At 34.0% G+C, this 20,889-nt stretch overlaps 1 protein-coding gene across 1 annotated transcript in view; it reads right to left on the reverse strand.

Moving 5' to 3' along the window:
- Positions 1-12,828, reverse strand: part of LOC145248040 (protein lev-9-like) — a 62,017-nt gene extending 49,189 nt beyond the window's left edge. The window contains exon 1 of the mRNA XM_080109770.1: positions 11,998-12,828. Coding sequence (XP_079965896.1) covers positions 11,998-12,088 — 91 coding nt within the window. The 5' untranslated portion in view covers positions 12,089-12,828. The remainder of the gene's footprint in view (positions 1-11,997) is intronic.
- Between the last annotated feature and the right edge of the window lie 8,061 nt (positions 12,829-20,889).

Consider the following 20,889-nt stretch of genomic DNA (forward strand, 5'->3'; position numbering starts at 1 on the left):
TTGCTTTTTTCACCTCCTTTTCCTCTTCTGCGTTACAAGTTCAGGCCTGGCTACTGTGGCTAATTTTTTTTTTTATGCTCACACGGGTACTCACTATTTTTATTTATTTTTTTCAAGGACTTTGTTTGTTTTTTTTAATTTTTATATTTCATTTTCCCCCTAAACAAGGCACAGTGTCACTTTGATGTAGGAGGCTACTATCGGGGACATAAGTTGCAGGGATACTATGTAGGGAGTTGAGCAGCAAGATGTCTGTTCACATTACACTTGAACTTCTGCATGTCAGTACAGTTGGGAAAGCAGGAACCCGGAAGGTAGTTCGAAAGTCTAGCAGTTCTGGGGAAGAAACTATTAGAATAGAAGACCTTCTTACCTCTAGGGATCTCCACTGTGTAGGGGTGGGATTTTGCTGCTTGTCGGGTTTGTTGGGGGAATTTACGTCGCGGGGGGTACAAGGGCTTGTAGTTCAACAGAGTATCCACCATTAAAATATTTGTAGGGCAGGCAGAAGAATGCAACATTTCATCGATTGGTCAGAGACTGAAGCTTAGATAACAGTTCAGGATCTATCAGGTTGGCGACTCTCTTTTGAACCTTGTCTAGGAGTGAGAGACTAGTAGCAGATGCATTAGCTCAAATGTGATAACAATACTCCATTGTAGAGGTATAGGATACTTTCAGGCGAAAGTAACTTTCTAGCATGGTAGAGAGAGCCACCTTCCTCACAGCCCTGACAATGCTCTCGATGTAGCTGTTTCAACTCCTGTTCCCTGTGAACGTTAAGCTAAGGAGTTTGACTTTCAGGTAATGTATCTTTAGCCATAGTTATTGGTGGAAAGTTTCTTATAATTATTGAAGGAAACAAGCTTAGTCTTGGCAGCATTAAATGTGCCCATCCATTTTTGTCCCCATTCCACCACAGATTGGAGGTCTTCCTAGATTCTTCTCTTATGTAAGAAGGATTTAATTATGTTAAGTCCAGTGATACCGTATGATCTGATTTTCCTGAAAAAACTATCGTTCCATATCCTGTCAAAAGCCTTAGATATATCTAGGGCTATGGCTCTACCCTCGCCTGCTTTGTCCAGTGTATGGTACATATGTTCAGAGATTACAGTTAGGATATCTGCAGTAGAACAGTCTTGGCTAAATCCATATTGTTGGTTGATCAGACCAGCTCTCTCCACCCAGGCAATGCCGGGTAGCCATGCTAGTCTATTATATAAATCTGCAACGTCTGTTTGTGTGTTTGTATGTCTACTAAAAACTTTTGTCAGCCGTATCAAACAGGGTCGAAACCAGTACCATCTGAAAGAGCAATCACTTGAACAGATAATATACGTAAATTAGAAAAAGAGATTAATTCTGTGGTGCTTAACTTCACGATTTTTTAGAAGGGGGATCACTTTGCGTTGCACTTTTCACAAGTCACGCAAACTGAAACTATGTTTAAAAATTGCAAATATTTTTTGCAGCCTCATGACGTCATAAGCAGCTATGGTTCAATGGGCAAAAGCGTTTACCAGTAACTTTGTCCCTTCCTTCCCTCTTTTGCGTTTCAGGTTCAAGCCTGGCACTTGCTGCTATTACAATTGAAAGAAAAGTTGTTTTGATTCATTTTTTGTTTTTTGCTTCTCTTCATATCCCTACTGTTGAAATATCTGGTGGGGAGGTTGTCACATACTTCTTTTTTGGGACGATTTCGTTTTTACTTTTTAAATTGGTGTGGGGGTATCGATGAAAGTGCTCAAGATCCTTAGTATAGCAGCTGTGTCCAAACTTCATGACCACCCAGGCAACACCGGGTATCCATGCTAGTCTATTATATAATTGTATTCAATTATGTTTGTGTGTTTGTATGTTTGCTAAAATCTTATGTTATACGCATCGTACATGCAGCAACTCAGCATCATTAGAAAAACCGAACAAATAATATAAAAAATTGGGGAAAAAATGGTCAATTGTTTCACATAGAAATTGTGTTTTATAACAAGCAGGACTCACCTAAAATCGTCTCTTTCTAAATGATTCCAACAACTGTGCATGCATCAGTCATTATTCTCTGAATTACTTTAAATACAAAAATTTTCAACATAATTTCATAATCAGTGCTCTGGCCCAGTGGATTAGGCGGTCTTGACGTTCGTGCATGCCTACAGGGTTGTTTTGTTATTTTGGCAGCTAATTATATTTTTTTCATTTTCATTTTTTTAACAGTTTAAAAACTTCTTTTTAACAGTTTAAAACTTCTTTAATTCATACGACAATTTTGGACGCTAAAACCAACACAAAAAACAAACTGACGAATTGCAAAGTGAAATGTTTCAACGACTTTTTAATGAAACTAAGTTTATAACATTTACTACGCATCTGCTGATCGTTGATACCTTCTTTCGGTTAACTATAATTTGTGATTTTGTAGTATCTATGTAATCGTGGCCAAATCAGTAAAGGGGTTTGGTTACTAACTGCAGTTAGCAAGTTCGCGCTCAGCATGCATCATTTTTTTTCTTTCTTTTTTTTTTCTTACATTTTGCTTTCAGTTTCGCTTCTGGCTGGTGGCAGCCTGGATCTCACTTTTTTTTTTTTTAACCACTGAGCAACGCCCCCGCCCCTCGCCCCGCTGTCACAATTTTTTTTTTTACGACTTGGCAACACCGGACGCCCCCCCCCTCCTACCTCCCTGCTAGTGATACTATAAAGTAAACTTAGATCATTCGGAAAAGATTAGCTAGAAAATGAATGGGAATAAAAATCGACCATTGGACTTCACAAACAAAATGACAATGAATAGTCAGAGGATGAAAATGGAGAATTTGGAAAGATGAGAAAGAAAGTAGGCATCTCCAGTTTCCAGTGGAAGTAAGCTAAGAGAAAACTAGATGTATCAAATTGGCTGTTGAGGTAAGAACGGTAACAGAGTCCAATGGAGAAGAATTGCAGTGAGAGATAATAATCTGAAATTTAGGTGAGAGATAGAATGTTGGTTTAAAGGTAGAGACACAAGTGATATAAACCCTTGTCCAACAGTTGTTTTCTTGCAACATCTGTATCTGTGTGTTGTTTTTAGTGTGTAACTGGACTATGGTTTTATGTATCAGCAACCACCAACACTAGATATCTTGGCACATCTCATAAGAAGATGGTGAAGATAAAAAACCTTGGCAGAAGGGTTTAATATAAGGCAGTCAGTCAGAGGTGCAGGAAAAGTTACACACTTCTCTACGACTTGTTTTAAGTAAACAACAACAAATATTCATAAGATTCATCTGTTAAATAAAAAAATTTAAAAACAAATAAAACGATGAATCTATTAAACTCCACAGACCAGTGACATCATTAAAATTGGCTGATAATAGTTTGGAGAGTCACAACAGGGAATTTGGAAAGATACTGGAAAAATGTGCATCTTGGTTTCCGGCAAAAAGAGAATGAGGATGAAACTTGATTGAAAAAGATCACAGTGAGATATCAGAGTCAATCTTAGCTGAGATTTTGAAGTCGAGAGATGGGAGATTTAGCCCAAATGTAGCAACACTAATAACAAGAACCGAACAAACACACAGTGACCCTGGGGGAGGGGAGAGCTTGAATAAATCAGATAAAAATAAATTGTACTTCTTAAACTTTATTACTTTCTATAAAAAGATAGAGCACAACTTGTGTATGATTTTACAAAGAATCCAAAGATGGTAATTCTTATTCAATCTGAGTGCTTTATTTTCATGAAATTTGTAATAGCTTCTACAATATGAACAAATGGAATGTTTGGGTGTCAAGAATAATGGACTAAAAAGTCCTTTTAACAATTTAAAATGAATTTATGATCATATACTATATGCTTTGCCTTTGTTTTTAATTTATAAGGATCATGACCACTTTTATTCCCAGATTATGTTGGGTGTCACTGTTAGTGTGTGTGTATATATATATATATTATATTATATACACACACACAGACACACACACTCTCTTTCTTTGATGGAAGGTAATTACTAACCAGCCATGACACTCTTCATAAATCGTCGCTATTGACTCTGGTTCTGTGTCTTTCTGAGCAATTCAGCCATGCTAATGTCTGCGATGTCCTTCACGTCTGACATTCTTGGCCTTCCACATCCTCTTTTGCCAGGGGTCATACCAAAGAGCAGATCTTTAGTTAGGGCATTTGTTTTGGCCGCATGTCCCCAAAATCGCAATTTTCTTGTCATTGCTGTTGTCCAGCAGTTTTCTGCTGGACAACATCACACACACGAGTAAAATTCAAGTTCATCTGAGATTCTGTTTTTCAAAACTTGATTTAAATGTTATTAAAAATGATGGAAAATATGCATACATATCTAAGAATTAGATCAAATTATACCAAAAAATGCGCTTGTAAATCGATTCTATTATTTCTGAATTCATCCAATAAAAAATGTTTTACACAAGTCAATTTGTTCAAAAAAATATATATATCTAGAAAGAAAAAAGAAGAGAAAAAAGAGATTTAGAAAAAAGAAATTTAATCTAGTTCTTGGAATATTCCTTACCAATAAATTTCTAAAGTGAACAAAAATATTTCAAGAAAAAGTGTGTTATATTTAAAAAGCCCATTAATTATTTTGGCATCAAGGGAGATAGCCATATCATACAATGGATGGAACTTCTTTTAGTATCCAATCCTTAAATTGATCTGATAAAAAAGAAATAATTTTATCTTTATGGTTGAAGGAGTAATGCAAAAAGGCACCTAAAATTCTGTTGCAATAGGTAAGTAGAACATAAATCAAATTGTTTATTTATTTATTTATTTTTTTTTTTTGCAGGTGGGGTGGTAATAGCTTATGACATTCACTGACATTGACAACAACAGGATATCAACTCTTTAACATTTCTTCTTTATAGCAAATGTCGAACTAGTTTTTTGTGTTAATGATTTGAATTGGTGTCACATGTAACAAAGAGGACACACACACACACACAAGAGAAAGTGAAATCATTCAAACGGCTTTCAAAAAAGGAAGCTGACAACATTTCCATATTGTTAGCTTTGATGTGAAATAATAAATGGGTCAAACGTTAAGTATTTTGGACTGAGAAGAAACTTCACATTAAGTGGAATGAAGAAATTTTTTAATCAGTCAATTTTTCTATTATAATATAACAAAAGGCCATTTGTGGTGAAATTGTTATGATAGTGATTAACTCATTTTCAAGCTTAATTTCACATTTTCTTAAATTAACCTTTTTTTTTTAAGCCCATATCTTCAATTATATAAGCTCTATTTTTCACAGTTTTTACAGGAGCAGTAATTTTGGGGTTTGATTTCTTCAGTGATTAAAGCGGGTAATAGTGATTAATATTATGAAACTGTCCTGGAATGAGCATTCCATCTCTTACATCTATATTTGGTATTACAAACAAATTATTAGGTTGAAAAATTTGTCAAAAACAATTTATCCTGCTACTCATTTGCAACTTATTTGTATTAAAAAAAAATTAATAGAATTAATAATTTCTTTTAAATACAGATTTTGAGCAAAGCAATCATTTGGTTTACATTGCTGACCAAATAAAGTATAAATTATTTGTTATTAAAAATAAATTAGCAAGTTAGAGGTATAAGGTAATTCAAGTGAAAGCTTTAATTAAATAGCCCTGCTAGTTTAGCATAAAATATTTTTATTTTTAATTATAGACAGAAATAAAATGTAAAATAATGAATGGCTCCAATTGAAAAGTATGGCTCTTGCCTTAAGGAAAGCAACCTGGACTGACCTTCATGCCTGACCTGAAGAAGACCTCCATCAAATCTGTTGCCAAGGTTGCCAGAAAAATTATTGGATCATTCTACTGTCCCAGAAGATATCTCACTCTCGATGCAATACTCTATCTGTATAAAAGCCAGATATGTCCTAAGATGGAGTACTCTTGCCACATCTGGGGAGAAACTGCTCTGAGCACTTTTTCTTGCTTTGACAACGTACAAAACCATCTTTGAAATCGTGTGGGCAATGTTCTTTTTCCCTTCATGCTATCTCTTTGACATAGAAGATATCTCTGGTTCCCCACCCCCATAAAACATACAATCACTGCTTACAATTTCACCTACTCTCTATCTGTGCCTAAAACTAAACAAAAATTTCATGGACAAAGTTTCTTTCCTAGAATTGCCCTTCTGTGGAACACAATACCACAGGGCTACTTCTGAACTAATTATAACATAGCTGTTTTTGAAGTCCAATGTAAACAAATTCTTGCTGAACCGTCCTCTTAAATAATCAATTTCTACCTAATTTTCATCATCACTAATCATTACTGTGTTGTCTCACCAGACTCTCATTAACCTAATTATCTTCAAGTGGCCTCTGGGCCTTGATAAGCAGTGACCCCCTAGTAACAAAAAAAAAAAAAAATAATAATAATAATAATGAATCATGTAATGAATCGTAATAAAAATTGGAATAAAAATTTTAGACATTTCATTGTATATTGATTTTAATCTTTGTAAGGAACATAAGTGTTTCAAAACTGCTTTGTTCAGGGAATTAGAGGGGGGCCGCGTGTGTATTAGACCTACTTGTGAGTCATCGTTTAACAATTACTACCATTAATTATTCTACTTTAACTTTATTGGAAAATTTATAAACTGTGAAATGATGATTAATACTTCTATATAATATTCTGCTTGTTCCTTCCTTAGTCTGTATGTTACACATTAAAAAAAGACAAACTGCTTCAAAAAAAAAAAAAAAAAAAAAAAAGGTCAAATTCACAAAATTTAGCTTTAAAAAGGTCAAGCTGGCAACTTCACTTTGGTGTAGTTTCGTTTTCAAATATCATTATAATAATATTTTTGATCCTTGTAATAAAATGTAAAGAAAGGAACTCCTAGTAATTTTGACGTGTAGCGGTTCTTCACCAAAGAAAGAAATGAATGAAATGTTACGTAAAAAATGCGAACATCCAAAATAAATAGAGGAAAAGGAAAGAACATTGTCAAGAGATATTGGACTGAAGGAGTAAATCAAAATCAGATATTAGAGGGTGGCTAAATCAATCGAGTGAGAGAGGGCTCAAGAGAAATACATAGTTGAGTGACTTGGTTAGTTAATTATAAATTACTGCAAATTAGGACAACGAAAAAAAAATTTTTTTTTTCAAGATAACTCACTCCCAGAACTAAAGTATATTTTAACAAATAGACCAAATTACGAGTCTATCAGTATGAAGTATAATGATGTATAAAAGTGAAAACTTTTAAGTGAGGGTCAAAGACATGCATTGCATGGAGAAAAATTATAGCAGAATGATACGATGTATGTGCAATGTGAGTCTTAAAAAACAGGCTTAGATCCGATGACCTTCCTATAGCCCTTGAGCCCCTGGAAGGGCATAGGCCATATACAACTTTTTGTAGATGTTTTTTGTAGCGATGCGCTCTTTTTACAGGGTGAGGGTGCTGGCCCCACGTCCAACTTTCCCAGAAGGTACATACAGCGCCTCGCCTTCACAAATGGTCACCCATCTGGTACTGGCCAGGCTCAATGTTGCTTAACTTTGGTGATCTGGCGAGAACTGGTGTGTCAACGTGATTATACCGTACTCCCGATAACCTTAGAGGATGATTAAATCCAGAATGTATTGAATGTGCAAAGCAAGAAATTTTGTATGATCACATTGAAAGATAGACGAGAGTTCTTGGGTAGAACAGTTGAGGCAGTAATGTCAGTTGGAGGGGGAAAGAAAGCCAAGGATAATGGAAAATATTGGAGGGATTGATAAGGATGGACTAGGGAGAAAGAGAGATAAGTTAATTTCTAAAAGTCATTCAACAGCCTTGGTTAACAGTGGTAATGCTCTGCTAATTAGTAATAGAAGTTCCCTGAATTTATTCCATCTACTCAAATCTGTTGCAGTCACACTAGAGCCTATTTTTCTCTTTGCTCCAATGATATCACCGAGGTAATAAACCTTCAGGACACTTCAATAATATCGCAATACTTTCTCCATATCTGATTTCCCATCAGTCTCCGTTGTCTAACATTTTTTGCACATAAACTGGTTTTTATTTCTCAACTTACTTAATGTGAAGAAGAAATAAAAATTAAAAGAAAGAATGGTATTATTTTCAATGCTTATATAGCTTAAAGCCCCCCCCCCCAATTCCCAATGTTGGTCCGGAAACTAGTTACAGTAACAAATACCGATCACACAAAACGAACCACAGGTTCTTGTATTTATGCAACTTAAGGACCGTGTTATATTTTAAATAGGATTTTCAAATTAAATTTAATTTTTACAGTATCTTTCATTTATTAATTTGAACACAAGTAGCGACGAGTTGTTAAGCAAAAACGACAACAAAATGACGAGCATGAGGATGCCCTCTTTTGAGTCTCAATAATCGCTCAAAACTCGAAAAATAAAACAAAATACTGATAGAAATCCATCCTATAAATGTCACCGTAATATTTATTGGGTGGATTTCTATCGATATTTTGCTTCATTTCGACTTTGAGTGATTATCGAGACTCCCCAGATGACCGCCTCGTATCTGACATTTTGTTGTCGTTTTAACTTAGCAACTCGCCGTTACTTATGCTCCAAAGTTAATAAACACTTTAAAATAAGTTAAATAAAGCACAAAAACATATCCAGCTAGGTAGAAGAGTAACTTATCTTGCCTTGGATTTGGTATATATTTGTTTCTTGACACCTTTTTCGGTTTGTTGTTAATACTAATAAATGCCCTATCTTATTCTTTAATCGATTAGATCTGCTGTCTACTCGCCGGAATTGCTGCAATGCTTAAATATCATCCTCTGCGCCGCTGGGCGCTGCGGCTGAAGAGACCAAACCTGCGATGATATACATTCACATTAGATCGGCTGAGGTGTTTGCCCACCGATGTACCGGCGATCTCACATTGTGTTCTGTATTCCTGAACGTACTGCCTCAAAACTATCACATTTTCAGAGTTTTGTATTGTCTAACTACCGTGATGTTCCTAAGTTTTATGCACTATTGCACTACCCTAATTAGTTAGGTAGCCTCTGTCTACTGCTAACGGTGTTTATGACCATGGCTTAATAAAGGAAAAGAAGAAAAAGAAGAAAAAGACTACATTTTATTGCATTTATTTTTGTAAATCTTTATTTTGTTTCCATATAAACACCATGATTCTTTTTGTAACTTGTTGCATTTTTTACAAAAACTAATGTTTTTTGGATTTGTATTACTGAACACATAGATTCGAAAAAGTTGTCAAAAAACAAATATATAACAAATAAATGTTATCAAAGGCAAGATGTTACTTTTCTACCTAACTGGATATGTTTTCAGTGTTTTTATTTAATGTAACATGTTTATTCAGCTCGAAAAACATACTGTGTTTACCGATGTATTGGAAAATTCAAAATGGCGCCCGACTCTCTCTTTAACACGGTAAGTTTGGGAAAAGGTGCTATAAATATAAAACTAGACAAAATACTGTTAGAAATTCGCTCAATATATATTACCGTGACATAGGTTGACATATATCCGGTGTTTTTTAAATAGAATTTTATCTAGTTTATTATTTATAACAACTTTTCCGGAACTTACCGTGTTAAAGAGAGTCGGGCGCCATTTTGAATTTTCCAATACATCGGCAAACATGTTTTTCGAGCTGAATAAACATGTTACCTTGAATAAAAACACGAAAAATATATCCAGTTTGGTAGAAAAGTAACTTATCTTGCTTTTGATAACATTTATTTGTTATATATTTGTTTTTTGACAACTTTTTCTAATCTATATGTACAGTAATACAACCCACAAATATCCCTCCTCGTGTTAAGAACGGGTCTTTAAATAATAATATTATTTCAGTACGGCATAAGTACCCCCACCAGGAAAAAAAAAAAAAAAAAAAAAAAAAAACAGAAAACAATAATCAAGAGACAAAAAATAAATAAATAAAATGCAACAATTTACAAAAACAAAAATAAACAATGCAATAAATCAGTAAATGTTTTCCGTTTCAGGAACCCAGATTTCATTTCATGTGGTTGTCTTTTGGCTATTATTGTTACCAAACTAATATTGGCAACCTAGGGAAAGGGGGTTATATAAGCCACAAATATAAATACATTTTATTAGTTACCAGGTGTCTTTTTCCTTAAAGTAACTATATTTAGGCATTAGTTAACGGAAATCGTGTCACTATCCACAAATGCACCCTCCTTCACTCACTCTCATACAGGCCATAAGCAGCGATCATTCACTGGCAACAACCTGCGGTTTCCTCTGAAATCTGAGTGACAAGTCTTCCTAGATTTCCAGTACTCTCCACCTCTCTCGACCACCATCGCAGATGACTTCACGTTATCGTAACAGTAACCTTTGATTTCTGGCTGACAATGGTCACAATGACCATTGGTATTCTCTGGGGTTTGGGTGACAAAAAGCCTAATTCCAGTGCTTTCCGCATTTTTCCAGTGGGGGTCTAGTTAGTGCTCTCCCTCCTCGATCCTCTAGAACCCTTCACGACTCTTGTGTGACGCCATCCGATGTAAACGCCACACATTGGAGTGGGGGGGGGGCGTAATTAACTTCACAGGGTTTGTATTACTGTTCATATCGAAAAAGTTGTCAAAAAACAAATATATAACAAATAAATGTTATCAAAGGCCAGATAAGTTACTTTTCTACCTAACTGGATATGTTTTTAGTGTTTTTATTGAATGTAACATGTTTTAAATAAAAAAAAACTGCAAAATTCTGTTAAAAACCCTACGAATATATGTCAGTCTATGTCACGGTAATATATATTGAACGAATTTTAACCGTATTTTGTCTAGTTTTTTATTTATAACTCCTTTTCCCAAACTTACCGTGTCAAAGAGAGATTCGGGCGCCATTTAAAATTTTCCAATACATCGGTAAACATTGTATGTTTTTCGAACTGAATAAACATGTTACATTAAATAAAAACACTAAAAACATATCCAGTTAGGTAGAAAAGTAACTTATCTTGCCTTTGATAACATTTATTTGTTATATATTTGTTTTTAAACAACTTTTTCGAATCTATGTGTACAGTAATACAAACCCCAGTATTCAAGTTACTGGTTAGTATTCGCAGATAATTATTAAATGGCCACCAGTGTTAACATGAGGAATTACATTGCTTAATATCCGGAAAACGGTAAATGTGCATTGGTTGTCCAACCTGCAAAGGGTATTTATTCCGAAAGCCGTTCTTAATATGGGGAGGTTAGGGGGTGTTTATTTCCGAAAGCCGCTCTTAACATGGGAAAGTTTGGGGGTGTTTATTTCGAAAGGCATTTTCTTATTTTTAACCTCTCCATGTTAAGGACGGCTAAACACCCTTTGCAGGCTGAACAACAAGTGCACTAGTGCAGTGCACATTGACGCGGAAAACTATTTGTTTGCGGTAAATTTAAATGCGATATTCGTTTTTAGCATACCCGAAACCCAGAAAAGGGTCGTCATTTTAAAAATGATTGATAAAGTGGAAATTAAAATTTACCAGAACGGTAAAACCAGTTTAAATGCTCGAAATTCCTTAAAAATTTCAAATTATTTAATTTACTAATAATCACCACTGACCGAGGATAAGGGTTAGATTGATGGATTGTCAGTCGAGTGAAGTGAGGATTGAATAAATGATATTTGATTAGTTACACACAAGGACAGTTTATGACTTGCTTGTAATTCATTAATTTTTTTTATATAGTTTTTATTTTTTTTACTGATAAATTAAAATGGCTGACTTTAATTTTCATTTTAATCAACAATCGATTCATGGTAAAAAAAAAAAAAAGAAAAAAAAAAACTATGCAAGTGACGTAGAGGTGAGTACATGACACACGATATTTTCCTAAACTGGAAACTTAAAGCAAAACAAACTACAAAAAAATCAAACACGTGCTCATTGCTCACAAACTAAACTGTGATCAAATTAAAAATTACAAAAGAAAAAATATTAAAATACAATTTTTTCTTACCTTGGCATTGCAAGATGATTTCAAAAATGATGATGAAAATCCATTTAGAAGAATAAACAGTAAGAAAATGTTTTGCGATGTTTTGGGCCATATTCTTTTTCTTAAAAAAAAAATCTTCAAACTAAAATATCCAGAAATTGGAGAGGACACGAGAGTGGAGAAGGCGAATTCGGGACATCCACTAATTAAAGAAATGATGAGAAAAACAGGCTCTAGGTCCGGTTAAAGTAGAATAAGATATCTACGCTAAAATGAAAGATGAGATCAACAAGTTGCTGGCTTCCGTGTCGCAAGGAAATGTTCAACGACACTAAGTGACACCAATAACAAAAATAATGAAACGTCAATTCCAAAAAAGGAGACGTTCTTAAAAATGAAAAAAAAAAAAAAAGTACTAAATTTCTCTCACGTCACGATTTTAAGTGCGACAACGCGAAAAAGTTACAAAAGTCAACAACCGAGAAGACTTTTTTTTAATCAAGAAAATCCTTTCGTTTTTTATTTCCTTTTGTTATGTTTGTTATGAAGCACGTCAACGAAGAAGGAACTCTATTATTTTGTTTTCGATTTTCCATCATGAACATCGGCACTTTTTGTTTTTTTTCTTTTTTCATGAAGAAATTAAAGACATCTTTTTCTTTTAATTTAATATCTCTTTTGTTTCGGAAGGGCGATGCGAGGCGGTTAATCTAGAAGAGAAACCATACAGAAGAATAACCAGAATTTGGGAGAGAGGGAGGTAAAAAAGAAAGAAAAACAGTAAGCGACAGGATGGACCAAATTTGTTGGAAAAAAAAATCATATACCGTAGTTTGTCGGTTGGTCCATCTGTTGTTCACTGTCACACCCAATCCCAACCCACTCCCTCATGGTCGTCTTTTCGTCCCATCGCATTGGGAGGAGGGAGGATATCAAGGTCGATTCCAAGAGACTCAGTTCGTAAGACAACTTTTAACCTAATTCTAAAATCTGAGAATGGCAAATTCATAACACTTTTTCACGCTGAAGTATTTGGTTTTTAGTATTCAAAAAAATGGTCAGATTCAAAGAGTTGAAGTTGCCCTCGACTAAAAACAACTGTATCTTTTACGATAGTATCCAGCGTAGTATACCCCTCCCCAACCTCCATTCCTAACATGGGGAGGTTGGAAGTGTTTATTTCCGAAAGCCGTTCTTAACACGGGGAGGTTGGAGTGTTTATACTACGCTGGGTACTATCGTAAAAAAAAAAAAAAGAAAAGAAAACTGTTCTTAAAATTGCGTGCATTTAATTTGGATGCTACGATGAACAGCGGAACCAGCTTATAAACTAACGTGACAGACCAACAAACGAATGGAAGAACAGAAACTTGGAAAATTAAAGAGTCGAAAATGTTCTACAAAACTTTTGGCCATATTCATTTTAATGCAAATCAAGAATTCAACTTGTTTAAAACTAGCCGGGCTACCTGGCGTTGCCCAGGTATTGGTCATTTTTCATCGAGTAACAATAACAACACAATAACAAAAGACAAAGTAATTATTTCCTCCAGGACACGCTGCAGCGGCGCAGCGCTGCACTTAAACAAATCTGCTCTATCTCAGATATTGAACACTTTGATAATCTCATGTCGTCCCCTACTTCCAACAATAATTTGGTGAAGAATGACGTCATAACCGAAAGTAACCCCCCTCTTACTCCCCCCCCCTACTCGAATAAAAAGGAGGAGATTAAGTCCGGGGGATTGTCTAATTAAAACAGTTGCCAATTCATGTGATATAATCTCAAGTAATCCCCCACAACACCATAATTTGAAGAGGAATGACGTCATCACCGGAAGTAACCCATCAGTCTATCACCTACCCCACTCGACAAAAAAAAAGAGGCTTGTCTCATTTTAACACTCTCCAATCCATGTGACGATAATCTCAAGTTGTTCCCAACTTAACACCATAATTTGCAGAAGAATGACGTTATAACCCAAAGTTACCCCTCCTCCTGCCTATCACTCTGCACCTACTCGAATAAACAGGAGGAGATAATTTCTGGGATGATTTTCTTATTTAAACATTCACCAATCCATCTGAGGATAATCTCAAGTTATTCTCCACTTTACACTATAATTTGAAGGGGAATGATGTTATCATCAGAAGATACCCCCCACCCTATCACTCCTCCTCACACAAATAAAGAGAAGGAGATAATGTCTGGGAGGATTGTCTCATTTAAACATTCACCAATCCATGTGAAGATAATCTCCAATTGTCCCCCACTTTACACTATAATTTGAAGAGGGATGACGTCATCATGGAAGGTACACCCTGCCTATCATCCTTCCCCCTTACACGCACACGCACACACACACATACACACTAATAAAGGGAAAGAGATTATGTCTGGGAGGATTATCTCATTTAAACACTAACCAATTCATGTGAGGATAATCTCAGCTTGTTCCCCACTTTACACCATAATTTGATGAGGAATGACATCATTACCGGAATTTCCCCCCCTTGTATCCCCTCCCCACTCGAATAATAAATTATCAAAACTACCGGCAATGCATGCGATAATAATCTCACCTCGTTCCCACCTACACCATAATTTAAAGAGAAATGACGTCCGAATGACTCTTCAGTTTTTCCTGATATAAATACAAAGACTTAATAGTAAACAACATGAATGAATGAATTGAATTTGCGCATGCACACAAATACAAACATGGCGGCTTGTTTGCATGAACAATTTGCATGTCAATTTGTTCATGTCTGCACGCGTTATCCATGCATGTAAACAAAGAATTTACTTGGTGCATGAATATTAATTTCTGAGAATTTCAGTGCTATGTGACTAGTAGTTTAAGAGTTTACCTGTTAGATATTTACACACACACACATATCTACTGTGTTATTTATATAGAAGAGAAGAAGAAAAAAATAATAATAAAAGCATAAAAAAATTTTTGATGATGTACGTACTAGTTACGGGACAAAAATACCACATTCCAAAAATCACATAAATTGATCAAGTAGTTTTTTATAACTAAAAAGGAAGTGGAAATGGTATGGTGTGTTTAAAATTCATCACCCATTACCTCTCCCTTAATAACCTCTCTAGAAATAGAGATCAGAATAAGCCTTGTAATGGCTACAATTTACTATTAATATCTAAAAATGATTTTTTTTATATATAAAAAAAATTACTTGATCAATCTATCAGAATTACTTGATCAATTTTTGGGATATGACATTTTCGTCCATGTCGATCATAAAGATATTCCTGTTTTTTGTTTTTAATTGGATTGATTTATGGACTTGCACCTTCGTTTTCTTTTCTTTTCTTTTTTTTTTCTAAATATCCAGAAGTAGGAGAGGATAAGAAATAAGAGAATTCAAATCATTTGATGCATGCTTATAAAAATGTCATTTCAAACTTAAGCGCAACCAAAATTACACACATATATGTATTTGCACATATCAACATTGCATCAATTCGATCTGAATAATTATCGATAAAAATGGTATTTCGAATTTTCATGTGACAAATCAAAGTCACCAAGATGTTTGGGTGCATCGAAAATAATCATGCACGGTAAAAATTGTATGAGTGAATAAATAGAAAAAAAATTAATTCATAAAAAATTAGGACTGTTTAAAAGTGATGAGAAGTAGGCTCCCTCCGCTATAGTTTTAAATAGTGCCATTTTGATCTAAATTCCTAAAATAATAAAATGTAGCTTTTCAATCTGCAGGTTTAACAATAAAAATGCTATTTCAATTTGAAGCATGATGGGCAACTTGAACCTCTGTTGAGATGCAAGGAACATTTATAGGAGTGACGTGTATTCCAATCCTATGAATTGAATAAAAACACACAAACCATGACTGAAAGTTATATTAAAAAAAAAAAAATTACAATTTCGTACAAACACCAACCTCAGCGACATATTTACAAAAAAGCTAAATAGTCTAGAATTAGATGATCTGGCATATATGTGCTTTAGATTAACATTGCAACATAGCATTAGTTGCTTGTATTTTATTTCTTTGTTGCTCTTCGACTTAAAACTGTACTCTACTTGACTATATTTTTGATAGTGTAAGCACAGCACTTTCCTTAGATCAGACTGTTCAAATAATTTTATTTGGAGATTTTAATGTCCTCCACAAAGATTGATTTGTTGAACTACAGCCACAACTGGTAACAGGATGCACAGTTTCTCTATTATGCATTCCTTTCCACAAACTGACTTTCCTGACTCACCTTGCAGATTCTGAAAATCAGCAATCCTCACTTGTTGACCTATTCTTCATAACACTGTTCAAAGCTTGTGTGATGGGTGCCCACAGCTGACTCAGGAACACTAATCACATTGTTATAATAGTTGATATCACATTAAACTTCTGACTTCAAAAACAACACCATCTCAATTCATAAGTGCAACATTAAAGAATTCTGGTATTACTTTCCAATAAGATGGAGCCACGTCCCACACCTAATCTTTACTAAAAGTAGTGGAAGAAGAATATAGCAAATTTTTGGACAAAGAAGTTATGGCCTTCTTCTCCACAAGATTCAAATCTGGTGAAATTTGCTGTTTGGAGTAACCTGGAGAGCAATGCCTACTTGTCTTATCACTTAAATGTTACTTCATTAAGAGTTAAGTACAAGTATTTGGGGATAAAATTTCACTAAAAAACATCTGTGTCGATCTAATCAACTTACTGTCAGATTGAGGCATATAGTAGTAGCCAAAAGAGGATACATAGAAACATAAATTTGATTTCTATACACAATTATGAGGGTCATTCAATTATATTTGAAAATATTTCTACTAATATTCTTTCTTTTTTTTGTAAAGTTATCTGAATAAACATTGGTCTAAACACATACACGCACATATATATATTAGCAGTTTTGAGATATGGTTTGAAAATTAAGATGTTATTGGAAATTTAAGAAAGCTATTATTTTCTTTTCATTTATCTTAAAGAAATGTCTGTGCAAGCTTTCAACCATATAAGGTCCTTACAATTCTGAATTGTTGAGATGAGGTATGAATGTCTGTATTGTTTAGATTTGTGGTGGTTACCATAAATTTTAATGACGTTTGAAAAAGGGTCACCATTTCGGTTGGTCCCCTTTTTGGGGCACCTCTGACAAGAGAACAAGAGTGCTGAAAAAGAACGGTTTTGGAAAAGAAAACATCAGGTTATAATTAAGTGCGACGAGACTTTAGGATCGATGATGTTTTATAAAAGTTTCCAAGATTTAGAGGTACGAAGAGGATGGTACATTTTCTTCAATAAAAGTCTTTACCCAGGGAAACTGGTCCGTCGCGTGTTGATGCTTCTATCGTTTTTGCATGTCTGAGACAGATTTCTTCTTTGTATGTTCTTCCAAGACAGTCTTCTATTCCGATTGGCTGACACCTCTGGTGACGTTGATAGAAAAAAGGAAGGGAAAAGTAGGGAGAAAGAGAGAAATAAGGGAAGCATACTGTATCAACATCATAGTAGTAGTTCACTACAGATTAATTGGACAGTTGTTCTCATCTTGAGCGTTATCTGTAAATGTTGTGCAGATAACACTCAAGATTAAAGCAATTGTCTAATTGATCTAAACAATACAAATATAAGAGCTTTGTCAAGCACTTTTTTTTATTAATCATTTTTCCGTCAGAGATATAAAAAATATCTCTCTAACAGTCACCAAGCAGACCTTTTTAGTGCAGTTATATATTGTTATTATACATTATATGAGTTTGACTCACAAATCCTCAAAGTCCGGAAGTACTAGTGTACACCTTGCTGAATACACAAAGTAGAAACACATTCATTAATCGAGGTTTGCGAAAATATCAGAGTCTGTTAAGTTGAAGTGATCAATGATGACTAGCAAAAATACAATAGAGAACTACCAAAATATTTATTCAGTGTAATAATTAGGTTAAGGCCAAACATATACTTAGATTATAATGAATAAGTTAACTAGCATAAACAAATTCTATAAATTAAAAATTAGTTTCGTATGAAAAATAACTAAATGCACATATTCTAGATTTAACCATTGCTAACATTATCTATGACAATAAGACAATAGATATTAACTATTTATAAATAATAAATTTAAAAAAGTATTATATAAAGATACTGGCGGTGGGCACCCGGCTTTGCCCGGGCGTAAAATACGCTTGAATGTGACATTTTATTTTGTCCAGATTTTGAATATATTATTATAGAGCTGTAATTCAAATATAAAAAAAAAAGTGTTTAGGTGTCAGTGGCTACTGTACCAACGTGACACGCATATGGACTGATTAAAAATTAAAAAAAAATTAAGATGAATGTACGAAATGTATAACGATCTTTTTAATTTTGACCCATTTTCGGCCCCTTAAAAACTATTTTAACAGGCTAAAGACCCATTAAATCCATGAGAAAGTCAATCATTTGAGGCCCCTAGCGCCACTCTGCGACTTTTAGTTTCAGAAGAGAAAGAATTTGAAAATATGGAGACAGACAGATGGACGGACATACGAATAGCCTTTTATGTATTAGACTAGTGAGGGGAGGGGAGGGGAGGGGGTGGGGCTTTACCCTGGTGTAAAATATACTTGAATATGATATTTTAATTTGTCCAGACTTTGTATATATTATTATAGTCGTGATTTCAAAAGTGAAAAAAAAGTATTTAGGTGCCATCAGCTAGAATCGAAACCGAAACTGTAGCATTCAAAGCTGGTGATGTTACCACTGTACCAATGTGACACGCATATAAACTGATTAAAAATTAAAAATAAAGTAAGATGAATGTACAAAATGTATAACGATTTTTTCAGTTTTGACCGATTTTTGACCTCTTAAAAACTGTTTTAATCGGCTAACGACCCATAAAAGAATGGACTGTAAAAAAATTCTATCATTTGAGGCCCCTCTGTTTTGGAAGAGATAGAGTTTGAAAATATGAAAACAGACAGACCGACCGACGGACAGACAGACCAACAGGCATATAGACGTTTACATATTAGATTTTTAGCGTTAATTTGTTAATTATAACACTATAACATTATATTTATGCGTTGGTAAAGCGTGAATGACTCTGCATTAAAATCAAAGATGGCCTTAATATAAAGCTCAATTGCAACTACTCTTCCAATTTTTTTGGATTTAAGTAATCATGCTCATATTCTTTTTATTTTCTTTTAAAGTTAATGAGTTCTTATTCTTCTGATGAGGGTGGAAAATATTCAAAAATTGACATAATAATTGTATGATTGTTTCTGTGCTACGAAACAGATACTATCAAGAATTGAACATTTTAACATGCTGAAAGAAATATATGGTAAAATGAACAACATTTTGTCATTTATTTGCATATGCTCTGTAGTTGTATTCAACATACATCGAGTTTCATGAATAAAAGGATTGGTATAAAAAAAGGTGAAATATAATTGAATATAAATATTTTTCCCATAAATCCCATATATTTTTTCCCAAAATCTCTGGCCTTAGAGGGGAGACTAAAACTTGCTGCTATGGTTTCAAATGATCTGAAATAACAGCAAGGGAAGATTTGATTTTAAATATTTCTCATATGTTATATCTCCCTTCTTTTGGAAATAGGGTATGATTATGAATATCTCCAGTATCCAATAATCCTTATACTTTGAAATTTACTTTACATATGAAAACCAAAGAGGGGAGGTATAACATATGATAAATATTTGGAATCAAGTCTCCACTTGCTGTTATTTTAGATCATTTAAAACCATATTAGCAAGTTTTAGTCTCTCCTACATCAAGGTCAAAGGTTTTGGGGAAATATCAGATATTTTGAAAACAAATGATTATGATTTAGACATTTTATGGCTGTAAAGAAGTGCCAAAAATAGGCTCTGAATGATGAATGACCCCTACCCCCTAATATACGCCTTTAAGGGCAAATGTCACATAGCCTACTATACAATTCAGGTTATTAGCTTTCCGAGCCTTCATTTGTTAAATTCTGATCAATAGTTGTTGAGATTTGGAACTTATAAAATTGCCAAAAAAGGTGGTGTGTATATATTTAAATATGTATGAATAAAAAATCAACACGAAAAAATATAACTGTTTATATCTTTTCTGTATTTATTTCCTGTGTGTTGACGTGTAGGAATACAAAAAGTCTTTTGAAAAAAAAAAAAAGAATGTTTCCTTCAAAAGCACCGATCCTTCCTTATAGGATATAATATATATATATATATATCTTTATTAGTAGCCAAATTGAATATTGAAATGTTTATATCTTTGGTCCTATTGGACGAAACTGCATGAAAATTTGCAGGCTTTTTGGAGATTATAATTTGATTCTATGGTTAAAATTTTATGATAATTGGTTAAAAAGAACCTATATTTTAAAACCAATAAATATGCTAAAATTTGCCTACATTTGTATCTATTGTGTCCTGCAGGCCAACTTCAGTTTTGCTGCTTTAGTTGTCTCCCATGTGGCCTTGCCAAGTCCCTAATATAAATATATTTCTTGAAAATAGATGATGTTACAAAGGATTTATCCAGTGTGCACAGTGACAAGGGACAAGAACAAGCAAGAAACAGAGTTTCACTACTCTATAGATTAGGATCTCCCATAAATAAAATGTCTCATTGTTATAAATAAACGATTGTACTTGTAAATGACAAAAAGGACTTCAACCAGACAATAAGCAGTCTAATGCTCTGTCCTCAAACTTCTCACGAAAGATATTGTATACTTTAATACATGAAGAAAAAGAAGTTTTTTGAATGTTTTAAATGCTTGTTTTTATTTCCTAACCCTTCTGTGGTAGGGAATTAGAAGCAATATAAAACAGCTGTGTTTTTGACTTTTCTTTCATTGCTCAACCATGAAAACAAACGAAAATATCAGAT

This window comes from Euprymna scolopes, chromosome 26 (genome assembly GCF_053919585.1).
Source record: "Euprymna scolopes isolate OS-2025 chromosome 26, ASM5391958v1, whole genome shotgun sequence".
Lineage (NCBI taxonomy): Eukaryota > Metazoa > Mollusca > Cephalopoda > Sepiida > Sepiolidae > Euprymna > Euprymna scolopes.